Source organism: Camelina sativa, chromosome 10 (assembly GCF_030686135.1).
Source record: "Camelina sativa cultivar CO46 ecotype springtype chromosome 10, ASM3068613v1".
In the NCBI taxonomy this organism is placed as follows: Eukaryota; Viridiplantae; Streptophyta; class Magnoliopsida; order Brassicales; family Brassicaceae; genus Camelina; species Camelina sativa.
Genome location: NC_141889.1, coordinates 11,468,087 through 11,480,452, shown reverse-complemented (window position 1 = coordinate 11,480,452; position 12,366 = coordinate 11,468,087). Strand labels below are relative to the sequence as shown.

General features: G+C 37.5%; 3 protein-coding genes and 1 pseudogene across 6 annotated transcripts; all 4 read left to right on the top strand.

Moving 5' to 3' along the window:
* The first annotated feature begins 2,350 nt into the window (after positions 1-2,350).
* LOC104718673 (phospholipase A1-Ibeta2, chloroplastic pseudogene) lies at positions 2,351-4,227 on the top strand (annotated as a pseudogene). The gene has a single exon (XR_015568006.1). The product of XR_015568006.1 is annotated as a phospholipase A1-Ibeta2, chloroplastic pseudogene (transcript).
* Positions 4,228-6,721: 2,494 nt separating this feature from the next.
* On the top strand, positions 6,722-9,065 carry LOC104718672 (RGG repeats nuclear RNA binding protein A). Of its 2 annotated transcripts, none has more exons than XM_087469100.1 (7): positions 6,722-7,265; positions 7,431-7,719; positions 7,803-7,868; positions 7,971-8,091; positions 8,234-8,389; positions 8,477-8,527; positions 8,603-9,065. In XM_087469100.1, exons 1-7 carry the CDS (start codon positions 7,094-7,096, stop codon positions 8,789-8,791), a joined length of 1,044 nt encoding a protein of 347 aa, XP_087325226.1. In that variant the 5' UTR covers positions 6,722-7,093; the 3' UTR covers positions 8,792-9,065. The 2 variants fall into 2 exon arrangements, with proteins under 2 accessions (XP_087325226.1, XP_087325227.1); XM_087469101.1 differs by having other exon boundaries at positions 6,994-7,270; positions 7,435-7,719.
* A 131-nt stretch (positions 9,066-9,196) lies between these two features.
* On the top strand, positions 9,197-11,767 carry LOC147936005 (pentatricopeptide repeat-containing protein At4g16835, mitochondrial-like). Its single transcript, XM_087469099.1, has 2 exons — positions 9,197-10,828; positions 10,901-11,767. Exons 1-2 carry the CDS (start codon positions 9,260-9,262, stop codon positions 11,309-11,311), a joined length of 1,980 nt encoding a protein of 659 aa, XP_087325225.1. The 5' UTR covers positions 9,197-9,259; the 3' UTR covers positions 11,312-11,767.
* On the top strand, positions 11,395-12,135 carry LOC104718670 (uncharacterized). Of its 2 annotated transcripts, none has more exons than XM_019231026.2 (2): positions 11,395-11,672; positions 11,860-12,135. In XM_019231026.2, exons 1-2 carry the CDS (start codon positions 11,426-11,428, stop codon positions 11,874-11,876), a joined length of 264 nt encoding a protein of 87 aa, XP_019086571.1. In that variant the 5' UTR covers positions 11,395-11,425; the 3' UTR covers positions 11,877-12,135. The 2 variants fall into 2 exon arrangements, with proteins under 2 accessions (XP_019086571.1, XP_010434761.1); XM_010436459.3 differs by having other exon boundaries at positions 11,402-11,672; positions 11,863-12,135.
* The last annotated feature ends 231 nt before the right edge of the window (positions 12,136-12,366 follow it).

The window sequence follows — 12,366 nt, the reverse complement described above, 5'->3', positions numbered from 1 at the left end:
TTGCAACATGAAATTTGACCTTGTTGTCCCAAATTTTTTTTTTTTTTAATTTGACCTGTTAATTACCATGCATGCATGAAAATATGAGTACGTACTGCCTTATGCATTTGGATACATACACCATTAATATTAATTTGACCTGTTTATTTTTAGTTTTAAGTTTAGGTTAATCAAGTCTATCAAGATCTCGTATATGGAGAAAGGAACGAGTCTTTCATTAGGGGAACGTCACAACTACGACAGCATGGCATCAGTACGTCGTTTCTTTTAGACAAATATACTCCTAACAAACTAAGTTGAGTTTGAGTTTAGACTTTAGAACTTCACAAATTAAGAACGGTTCGTCAAGTTTGGATGAAAAGTGTCATGTATACAAGTCCACAATATCATAATGTAAGAAAAATTAGTGAGAATTTGTTGTTTCTGTCAAACGTTTGAACTGGTTAGGCAAAAGTATAATTCTCAATCTTTTTTAATGTTAATATTTTTCGAAGTTAAAAACAAATTATGCAAGATGGAAACTCTATTAAAAATAATGTAAGATTTTCAACAAAAGATGTTTGTGTTTATAAATCTAATCACCAAGGAGAAACAAATAAGGGAAAAATTATTGGAGAAATTCTTTAACCAAAAATCAAATATATTGTTGTAGAAAATATTTTGAATAGGAATATACATATATATTATATATATATATATATATATAATGCATGGGAGCTATTTTAAAATAAGATATATGTTTGACATAGTTGTGTGAAGTGCAATATATTTGAAGCCCACATTTGGACCGAACGGTAGGAGTTGGTAAAAGGTTGTCTACCGTACTGCAAGCACTTTATCACTTTCACACCTTAAGTTCGTACGTAACGACAACGGGTTTGGTAACAAAAATAAAATATAAATGGAATTGATTGACCAGGTTACAATATTATACTGTACATACCAATCGAAACAAAGTCCTTTTATTTTTTGTTTTGTCAAAGAGAAATAAAGTCCTTTAATTAGTTCGTCAAATATAATAGAATTAATCCAGCCTACGCTATTTGTTATTCGCGATGTCCTTTTAGGAAGCCTGGATAGGTTGCATATTTGTCTTTGGCTCTTGAGTAGCACAATGTACATCCATCTCTTTATTCGTTACTAAGACAAAAAAAAAAAAAAAAAAAAAAAAAAAAAAAAATCCAAGGTTAACTGCTTGATCACCAGCCCCGGCTCAATGGGATGGCAAGAAGTGACTGTTTTTTTTAAAAGAAAAACTCTACAGAAAAGTCCTTTATTCATTAATAAGACAAAAATATATATATATATATATATCTTCGGGTACACGTATTTTTTTTGTAAATAACTCTACCGTTTAGTCGTTTTAGTTTACATATTAATTACTGTGCAAAATAATATTATTCTTTTTTTTTGTTGCAAATGACCCTTGATTAACTCATCTTCTCCATAGAAATCCGGGAGAAGCTGCTTGCACTATGCCACTATGGTTTTCTCAACGATTACTTCACGTGTAGAGCACATGATCATATCATAACATTAACATAAATCTTAAAAAATCATAGAACCGGTTTTACAAAATTAATAAAACTGGTTGGATTAATTTATTTTAACGCCCCTCGCTTTAACTTTCGAGCACACAGCAAAAATCAAATGGCTTTTGCAAACCTTTTTTTTGTTATCTCCTATGGAGTAATATTTCTTTTTTTTTTTCTACTAAATCGATTGTATATTTCTGGCTTTATATATATAGGAAAATCCGACCATCTATTGTAATATAGGAAGACGGCTTAATAGACCAGTGCTCTATCTATTCTAACTCACATAAAGATTATCAAATTAAACTCGTCCATTATATTCTGACCGAGAATAAACTAAAAATCAAACTCGTCCATCAAAAAGGCAGATATATATCCATCATCGAAGAACAATGTAGTCCTCAAATTAGTTTTGAGTTTTAACTGAGAATACTGTATGATAAGTAATAATTGTATTGATTAAATATCAAATTACATGGTCCTTGATCCTTACTAGTCCTGTAATACGATATATCATTGCATGTGCAAAAGAATACTATCAGGACTTTTCATGAAAACACACGGAACTTATGGAGACTTTCAAGGAAACGGTCCAAAACATCCTATAAAACATAAATGGCCAGCCAATACGGTTTCAATATTCCTTTTAAAAAAACACAAAAAAAAAAATCAAATAAAAACAAAGTCTAAGTCAAACGAACGATGGTCGAAATTGGTAATAACATTCAAACTCCAGGCTGATGTAAATTACGTCACAGCCACCTTAAAATTTTCATTTAAATACCAAACTTAGTTTCATTCTATCTCCTGTTCTTGTCCCATCAAAACTTGAGCCATCATCTCCTCTCTCTCGGCAATAATAGTACACATGCAGACACTTACGCCTAACGCCGACATATTTCACACAAAACGCATTCGTTTCACTTGCAGTAACCAAACCTCCACGTTGATCCCGACGAAGCCTCTCTTTGTTTCTCCGGCGACAAAGACCAACAGAGAACATCTCAAAAACCTTGAGAACGTTCTCAAAAACTCGTCGAGCACTTCTATAGATCATATCGAAAATGTAACTTCTCGTCAAGAGAAGACGAATACATCGACGTCGTCGCTACTCGGAGGTTTGAATTTGGCACGAATCTGGCCTCAGATGAAAGCAGCCGTCGACGAAATGTCTCCTAAGCATCTGAAGCGGCTCCAAAGGCTTCTCTCGAAGTCAGCGGAGGAACGTTCGCCGAAGAGTAAACTCGGGTCTAAATGGAGGGAGCTACACGGGTTAAACAACTGGGCCGGGTTGTTGGATCCTTTAGACGAAGATCTCCGACGAGAGCTCGTGCGTTACGGAGAGTTTGTACAAGCGGCTTATCACGCGTTTCACTCTGACCCGGAAGGGTCGCCGACACACGTGGCGTTACAAGATGTGTCGTTTAAAGTTACGAAGAGTCTTTACGCCACATCATCCGTTCGTTTGCCTAAATGGATCGATGACGTTGCACCGGATCTACGGTGGATGACTAAACAGACGAGCTGGGTTGGTTACGTGGCGGTCTGCGATGATCCGAGAGAGATCCGACGGATGGGGAGAAGGGAGATCGTTATCGCGCTCCGTGGAACCGCCACGTTGCTCGAATGGTCAGAGAATTTCAGACCAAATCTCGTTTCGATGCCCGAACCCAAACCCGATTCATCAGACCCGACTCGGCCCAAAGTGGAATGCGGATTCAACAGCCTCTACACTACGAGTAGCCAACACGGGCCAAGCCTCGCCGAGTCTTTAATCGAAGAGATCAGCCGGCTCGTCGAGCTCTACGCAGGAGAGGAGTTGAGCATAAGCGTAACCGGTCACAGCCTCGGCGTCGCGATCGCTCTTCTCGCGGCGGATGACATCGCGGAACGTGTCCCACACGCGCCTCCGGTCGCGGTGTTTTCTTTCGGCGGGCCACGAGTCGGAAACCGCGAGTTCGCTGATCGTTTGGATTCGAAAGGAGTGAAAGTCCTACGAGTCGTGAACAGCCAAGACGTGGTGACCAAAGTCCCCGGGATATTCTCCGATAACGATAAGAATAACGGGAGAAGTCGTCCGGGGGGTATAATGGAGATGGTGGAGAGGAACAACCCTTGGGCTTACTCGCATGTGGGAGCAGAGCTGCGTGTAGACATGAAGATGTCTCCGTACTTGAAACCGAACGCTGACGTGGCGTGTTGTCATGACCTGGAGGCGTACTTGCACTTGGTCGATGGTTTTTTAGCATCTAACTGTCCCTTTCGGGCAAACGCGAAGCGGAGTTTGAGGAAACTGTTGGATGAGCAACGGTCAAACGTCAAGGTTTTGTACACAGGAAAGTCTTTGAGATTAAATCGTACTGTTCACGATAATGGAGATGTTTTGCCTAGTCCGTCGTCGTCATGAGCTCTGATTTATTCTCTATTAGTAAATATATATTTTTTTTGTTTTATATTTATATATTTATATTTCTTAAAGACTATGATATTCATTTATTATTGGTGGTGGGAATTTATTTATTTCTTCGTTTGTTATGATTTCTTTGTCGTCATTTCGGTGATAATAAAAAAAGTTGTGTAGTTTAGGATTTTCGGTTTGTTTTTACAAATTGTGTTTTTTTTCCACAAAAGTTGTAAATATTATTAAAAAATGGCGTTGCATGGAAGCCAAATAAACTAAGATGAAATATAAGGTGTTGGTATTCTGTTGTTTTAAATGTATTGACAAGTGTTTCTAAATATTTTAGGATAGTACCTATACGTCGTCGAGGAGTTGTTTTGTGTATTTTATGTTTTTAAGTTTTTATGTTGTATGTAATTTTAGTTATGTTAGTTTTTTCATCAGAGCTCATATAACCTATGGACAATCATTATAAACCCTAAAAATTTCTAAATATACCAACATATATAGGCAGACATTTAAGCAACTCTTCTTCAAAAAGCTAAGACATTTAAGCAACCCCTCCTCATAAAGTTAAAGAGTACAAATCACTGTTAAAAGTAACTCGCACTTGTTAATGCTCTTATAACACAATACTCATAATACATTCAAGCTCATAGTTCAGTCTTCAGTTAAAAATTAAATCACTATCCATCATTATACAAATTCAAATACTAAACTCAACATACTAAACCACTTCCAAGTTCAAAAGCATAATCTCATATAATAAAACTCTGCAAATCTCTAATCCAAATAATTCAAATGTATCATAGAAAGTTCTACAACATAAACAATTGTCGTGCATATACGCAACATAACAAACATTAAACATTGATGGGCCTGGACCAAGTATTTATACATAACAAAAAAATAAAAATAATTTTGGTCCATTCAGTAAACATGATTTCGTACTTACAAAATTGCCACTGTCTTCAACCTCTCGAGTCTCGACAATAACAACATACGTCTATGGTTTTTTCAAAATAAAAACACAGATATGCTAGTTGTAGAGTCAAGAAAAACATATCCACTCTCTAATTCGGTTCAAATCGAAAGTTTTCTGCATTACCCAAAAAACCTGAACTGAACTGAAAATTTTTAAGGGTTGGTTCGGCAACATTTTTTATTACCCAAAAACCTGAAGAACCAAGAAACCCAATCCGTTTTGATCCGAAATACCCGTAGTCACAGACCTACTGGCAGAAAATACTCTCTCCTTCGTTTCTCTTTAGTTTAGTCCAGTCAGAGTAAAATCAAATGAGCTGTATTAATGTTATAATTTGATAGGGTAGAGATTTTTATTGAGCTGTCAACACCTGTTTTAATAAAAAAGCTGATGTATAAAAAGAGGAAAGTAACATATCATTTTTTTATTATATTGATTAATAAGGAGTAAAATAGAAAAATTATTTTATTATTTTATTTTTTAAAATACGTGTGAAAAAAACTTTAAAAGACACTGGTATTGAAATGAATGGAGTATATGCTTGAGCAGCAAAATAGTGTTGCATGTAGTATAAATATCGTTTCTTTTAAAGTTATAAATTGTAGTATGTAAATATTGTAAATTATAATAAATATTTTCATATATTGTAAATTGTAACATGCTAAATGCAAAATTAAACTGAAATTCATTTTAAGTGTGGTTAAATGACCCAATTCTACTAAAATGACACATGGAAGAATATTAGGTTAATTAAACCCTTAATATAATGAGACTTCTTTTAGGTGCAACAACCAGCAAGTTATTGTTATCTCACTTTATTTTAGGAACACTACATCATACGGCTCTATATAGGCAACAAACACTAGGAAAATAATGTTAGAAAACTAATTAGTCTGTGAGAAAATTATTTTTACTAAATATGAGCAAACTGTGAGAAAATCTACATTTCTGAAATTATGCCTATCTTATTATTTTCACAGTTTGCTCTTATCGTATTGTGTAAAGACTGTTTTTTTTTTTCTTTTTAACAACTCAAATGCGGTTGAGTAGGAATTTATCTTACTAATCGATCTCCAAGTACATTTGCATTCCTTGAGATCAAAGTCAACGAGAAATTTGAAAATTCTTCATATCCACTTTGATGTCATCAAACTAAGCATCGATAGCCGGCCAGTCGGACGGTGAAGATATCATCTTCACCAAATATAAACAAACTGTGAGAAAATCTTCATTCCTGAAATCATGCCTATCAAACATCGCAAAGCTTAAATAAAGAATTTGATCTTAACGTTAAATGGTGAGAGACTTTGCTGAAAATTTGAAGTGCCCATGAGCGAAAAGAAGTTTTGGGACGACATACACACCCAACCTCCACCAACAAACTTATTTGTGTCCTTTAAAAACCGCCAACAAAACAACTAAAATTGATCAAATATATATATTTTAAAATTGTAATGAGTATTTTCATATAAGTAAGAACACTTTACACCAGAATTGCAATAATAAATTAAAAGTCTAAATTTATGTCTAATACTCCCTCTGTCTCATAAAGATTGATGTTTTTTAAACTTCAAAAAGTAATCATTGAAAATATTTAAAATTTTGAATTGTTATTGGTTTAAAATTAAATAATATTTCTTTAGTGAAAGAAAAAAATATATTTAAACTCAGTAATCATTGTTTTTTTTTTAAATGTGTAAAAGTTTGTAAACATCAATAAATATTTTTTTAGAGACAGAAAAAGTATTTTTTTAGTTAAAAAAAAATATATTTAAACTCAATAATCATTTAAAAAAAAATGCATGCGTAAAAACTTCTAAACACCAGAGAGATGGAGTATTAAGTTATCGTTTTCTTGATCGTACGGCTTAAATCTGGTTCATCATACACACTTATCCACCACCGCTTTTTAGCACTCCAACTTTTTATTAACATTAAACCCTTTAGGCAAGAAAATATATGTATATATTTTCCCCACATTTTTTATTTTCATTTATCTTCATATCTTTCTATCTCACCTACCCAAACAAGGTCCTCTATACCCCATTTCGTCTTCTTCATTCTGACGTTTACTCTTTTTAGATCTATTTATCCATGGCTTCCTGTAATCACTAGTAGTGACTCAGTCGATGTGTGTGTAACAAAATTAGGGTTTTAGATCACTCAAAAGATATGGCAACTTTGAACCCTTTTGATTTGTTGGGTGATGATGTTGAGGATCCGAGCCAGCTCGCCGCTTCCATCGAGAAAACTGATAAGTCCAAGAAATCTGGACCTGTTTCGGGCTTGCCTGCTAAGTCAACTCCTAAGCTTCCCTCTAAGCCACTCCCTCCTGCTCAAGCCGGTGATGTTTCTTTCTTCTCATATAAAAAAAAATAAATACTTTTAATTCATAAAAATCCGATCTTTATTGTTGTTTGGGTTCTGTTGATTATTCATGGAGTTGGGTATTGTTGTTTGAGTGATTGGGATTGGTTATCTGATTAGTTTTTGATGTTCTGTTGATTAGTGAGAGAGGCAAGGAGTGATGCTCCGCGTGGAGGCCGTGGAGGATTTAGCCGTGGTGGTTACAACCGTGATGATGGTAACAATGGATATTCAGGAGGATACTCTAAACCATCTGAGGAAGGAGACGTTTCTAAGTCTTCTTATGAGAGGCGTGCTGGTGGTGGTGGTGCTCCTCGTGGTTCTTTCCGCGGTGAAGTTGGTGGTGGTCGGCGTGGCGGATTCAGCAATGAGGGTGGTGAAGGTGAACGTCCTCGAAGGACGTATGAGCGTCGCAGTGGAACTGGCAGAGGGTCAGTCTTATTCTGTTTGTTGCTTACTCTGCCATTGAAATGACTGTCTCAGTCTCATAAGTTGGAGATTATGTTTTGGATAGGGGTGACTTCAAGCGTGACGGATCTGGTCGTGGGAATTGGGGAACTCCAGGGGAAGAGTTAGCTGCGTAAGTATTTGTTTGTGGCTGAATGCACTTGTTAAAATTGTATGTATCTATGTGATTGTGATTGGGAATTTGGACTAAAAGAAGCTTCTCTTGATCTTAAAGTGAGACTGAAGCAGTAGCAGGTGTTGACACTGAAAAGGCTGTTGGGGAGACGCCAGCTGTTGATGCTGATGCTAACAAGGAGAACACTGCTGAAGTTGATGAGAAAGAGCCTGAGGATAAGGTAAGCAGAGAATTGAAATATTGAATAGAAATGCTAGGCTTCTCTGTACTATTTTCCAAACTGGTTTCATGATATAAAACTCTAATTTTCATTGTAAGTTTCTGAAATCTCACTGATTGTTTTTTGACTTGTGTTTCTACAGGAAATGACTCTTGATGAGTACGAGAAAATACTGGAGGAGAAGAAAAAGGCACTTCAATCATTGACCACCTCTGAGAGGAAAGTTGATACCAAAGTGTTTGAATCAATGCAACAACTGTCAAACAAGAAGGCTAATGATGAAATCTTCATCAAGTTGGTAAGACATACCCTCTATAATTTCGTTATTGTCGTCTAGTAAGCTGCATAAAAAGAATCTGAACCTTCCCTTTTATCTATTTCCCAGGGTTCTGATAAGGACAAACGCAAAGATGACAAAGAAGAGAAGGCTAAGAAGGTTTAAATCATTGTCTAATCTGCCATTTTGTAGAAGTCAATAAGTTTGCTTATTGATGTGTTTTCTGATTTGCAGGCTGTGAGCATCAATGAGTTTCTGAAGCCAGCTGAGGGTGAGAACTACTACCGAGGAGGTCGTGGTGGCCGTGGACGTGGTGGTCGTGGTCGTGGTCGTGTTTCTAGTGAAGAGCATGGTGGTTACCGTAATGAAGCTGCGCCAGCCATTGGAGATACTGCTCAGTTCCCATCTCTCGGGGGCAAGTAAGATCTATCTACGAAAACGTCGAAACTCGTGCAGCATCGTTAAAGGATATTGTGCGAGGGTCTACTGTTTACCGGGTCTCTCGTTGTCAGGTGTAAATGTTTAGGTGTCGTCAGTTTTTAGATTTTATGCAAACTTACGCCTGATGGTTTTTGTTTACTTTTGAAAACTACACTCTTTTGTTTTTACCATTTTAGTCTTTTTAGTTGTTTTTCTTACTTACGAGACATGTTTTGAGACAAGACATACTTAAATGTTATAGGTTTTGAGTCTTTAACTCTGGCACCTTCCCTCTCATATCTGATCGTGTTCATTTTGACATTGTAGTTATAAGATACAACGTTGTATATAACAAGATTGTCGCATCTGTTGCTTGAGAAAACTCGAGTTCTCGTAATCGTTGCTACTACATATACCAAACGTTTTGTAGGATTTGAACATTTTCTTGTGTTGTGTCATAAACCATGAAAAATGCTTTCTCGCTTCAACACTCATCAGCCATTGAAACGCTGTAAATTTCGATTCTTTCCGCGTTCCGTTGGAAACCCAGATGCCACTTTGGTGCGATCATCATCATGTTTGTCTTCCTCTTGTTCATCTCTGGTTCGCTCCGATAACTTGACGCTTCAAACGACGACTAAACCTTTTGACGAAGACCAGATTTTTCCGTTGAACAAGATTATAAGCAGATATGTACGTTCAGGAGATATAGATGGAGCTCTCGAAGTGTTTCACGGGATGAGAGCTAAGAACACCGTTACCTGGAATTCTCTGCTCGTGGGGATTTCCAAAGATCCAAGCAGAACGATAGAAGCACACCAACTGTTCGACGAAATCCCTGAACCAGATACTTTCTCTTATAACATCATGTTGTCTTGCCACGTTCGTAATGGAGACTTCGAGAAGGCCCAGAGCTTCTTCGATCGGATGCCATTCAAGGATGCGGCGTCATGGAACACGATGATCACAGGGTACGCACGAAGAGGTGAAATGGAGAAAGCGTGGGAGTTGTTCTACTCCATGACGGAGAAGAATGAGGTTTCTTGGAATGCAATGATCTCTGGATACATAGAATGCGGGGATTTGGAAAAGGCATCACATTTGTTCAGAATGGCTCCATTTAGAGGCGTTGTGGCGTGGACGGCGATGATCACAGGTTACATGAAAGCCAAGGAGGTTGAATTAGCTGAGGCAGTGTTCAAAGACATGACAGTGAAGAAAAATCTTGTAACTTGGAATGCTATGATCTCTGGTTATGTTGAAAATTCTCGGCCAGAAGATGGATTGAAGCTTTTCAGAGCTATGCTTGAGGAAGGAATTAAGCCTAACTCGTCTGGACTAAGCAGTGCATTGCTTGGATGCAGTGAGTTATCAGCGTTACAGTTAGGGAGGCAAATGCATCAGATAGTGTGTAAGTCTACATTGTGTAATGACGTAACTGCATTGACGTCTCTGATTAGTATGTACTGCAAATGTGGAGAACTTAGTGATGCTTGGAAACTCTTTGAGGCGATGAAGAAGAAAGATGTTGTGGCGTGGAATGCGATGATTTCCGGGTACGCTCAGCATGGTAATGCAGAAAAGGCTCTGTGTTTGTTCCGTGAGATGAGAGATAACAAGATCAGGCCAGATTGGATAACGTTTGTTGCGGTTTTACTGGCCTGTAACCATGCAGGACTAGTGGATATTGGGATGGCGTATTTTGATTCGATGGTGAGAGATTACAGGTTGGAACCGCGGCCTGATCACTACACGTGTATGGTTGATCTTTTGGGTCGGGCTGGGAAGCTGGAGGAGGCAATGAAACTGATAAGATCAATGCTGTTTAGACCGCATGCTGCAGTGTTTGGGACGCTCTTAGGGGCTTGTAGAGTGCACAAGAACTCGAAATTGGCTGAATTTGCAGCTGAGAAACTGCTTGAGCTAGACCCGAGAAATGCAGCCGGGTATGTGCAGCTCGCGAATATCTACGCATCGAAGAATCGATGGGAAGACGTTGCAAGGGTTCGTAAGAGGATGAAAGAGAGCAATGTTGTGAAGGTAGGAGCGAGTCAAAAGTTCGATTCTTTATTCGAGTTACAAGACTCTGATGTATTCATTTGATTGTTTCAGGTACCCGGATACAGTTGGATAGAGATTCAAAACAAGGTTCACCATTTCAGATCAAGTGATCGGATTCACCCGGAACTAGACTTAATACACAAGAAACTGAAGGAGTTGGAGAAGAAGATGAAACTAGCTGGATACAAACCGGAGCTAGAGTTTGCTTTACACAATGTAGAAGAAGAGCAAAAGGAGAAGCTATTGTTATGGCATAGCGAGAAGTTAGCTGTTGCATTTGGTTGCATAAAACTCCCTCAAGGTTCACAGATACAAGTGTTCAAGAACTTGAGAATCTGTGGTGATTGTCATAAAGCAATCAAATTTATCTCGGAAATAGAGAAACGAGAGATTATGGTGAGAGACACCACAAGGTTTCACCATTTCAAAGATGGGTCTTGCTCTTGTGGCGATTACTGGTGAAAAGAGAAGACCTTTGACTCCCCCCGTTGGTCAAACCTGACTGTATTTAAATGCGTTATTGTGTGAAAAAAAGTTTCGACCTTTGACTTGACAAGTTGCGTGAAGGAGAGAGAGATGCGTAGATCGACGAGTGGTTCTAGAGTTTCGGATCAGTTTGCGGCGAAGACCCCGTCTCCGCCTCGATCTCAGAGTGTTGCAGCTATGGACGATGACGTGGAGCTGCTTTTGCCTAGGTACGACCCGAATTCTGAAGCGGGGAAGAGAGAGAATTCAAGATTCAGATCTGCAGAAAACGTCATTCATCTCATTCCTCTCATTCTTCTTCTCTGTGTCGTAATCCTCTGGCTCTCCTCTCATTCAGGTAAACCAAGGAACTGATTCAATATCTATGAGTCCACAATTGATCTGTGAAACTTAATTAGTAATTTCAGAAAGACCCATATGGGATATTTGGGATGTCTCTCTGTAATGTTAGAATCTTGTGTTCAATTATGGTTTCAATTTGTTCGTAATAATCCTAATCCAGTGATGGATTTGGAAATTGTCAGCAGGTTCAAGGAGTTGAGTTCAAGAAGCAACATGCTTGTCTTGTCCATGGGAACTCAATTTCAGTTTTGGGAAACGAAACAACTTTTTTTACTGCCGGTGAATTTGTGCCGCAAACCATACGTAACTCTTGCATTTTTTTTTGTTCTTTATACACATGACTAATATTTATATTTCTCATATAGTCCTTTTTTTTATTTAAAATGTACAACTTTTAGTTTGTAATAACGATTTCAACATCACACAACTCAATTTAATCATCATTCTATTGGTCAAAAGCAAAGATCAATTTCAATTTAGCTAACTTTTTATGTTCCTGTGAGTTTCAGCTACGATAACTTTGTATCAAAAACACGTTATGTGGCAATTGACCCTAAAGAGATCCTGAATATGGTTTTTTTAAAAATCCTCTAATGTTGTTGTAGTCACTGTACTGCCATTGGTAAAAAAAGGTAAAAAGAAACCAATTTTAGAAATATTAGTGGATTAATTTAGTCCAACTACGGTTT

Bases quoted from the DNA above. Each gene is read 5' to 3' on its own strand.
- LOC104718672 (XM_087469100.1), top strand. From the start codon at position 7,094: ATGGCAACTTTGAACCCTTTTGATTTGTTGGGTGATGATGTTGAGGAT. The intron at 7,720-7,802 runs GTCAGTCTTATT...TGTTTTGGATAG, and splicing joins CGCAGTGGAACTGGCAGAGG to GGGTGACTTCAAGCGTGACG. The intron at 8,528-8,602 runs GTTTAAATCATT...TCTGATTTGCAG, and splicing joins AAGAAGAGAAGGCTAAGAAG to GCTGTGAGCATCAATGAGTT.
- LOC147936005 (XM_087469099.1), top strand. From the start codon at position 9,260: ATGCTTTCTCGCTTCAACACTCATCAGCCATTGAAACGCTGTAAATTT. The intron at 10,829-10,900 runs GTAGGAGCGAGT...TGATTGTTTCAG, and splicing joins AAGAGAGCAATGTTGTGAAG to GTACCCGGATACAGTTGGAT.
- LOC104718670 (XM_019231026.2), top strand. From the start codon at position 11,426: ATGCGTAGATCGACGAGTGGTTCTAGAGTTTCGGATCAGTTTGCGGCG.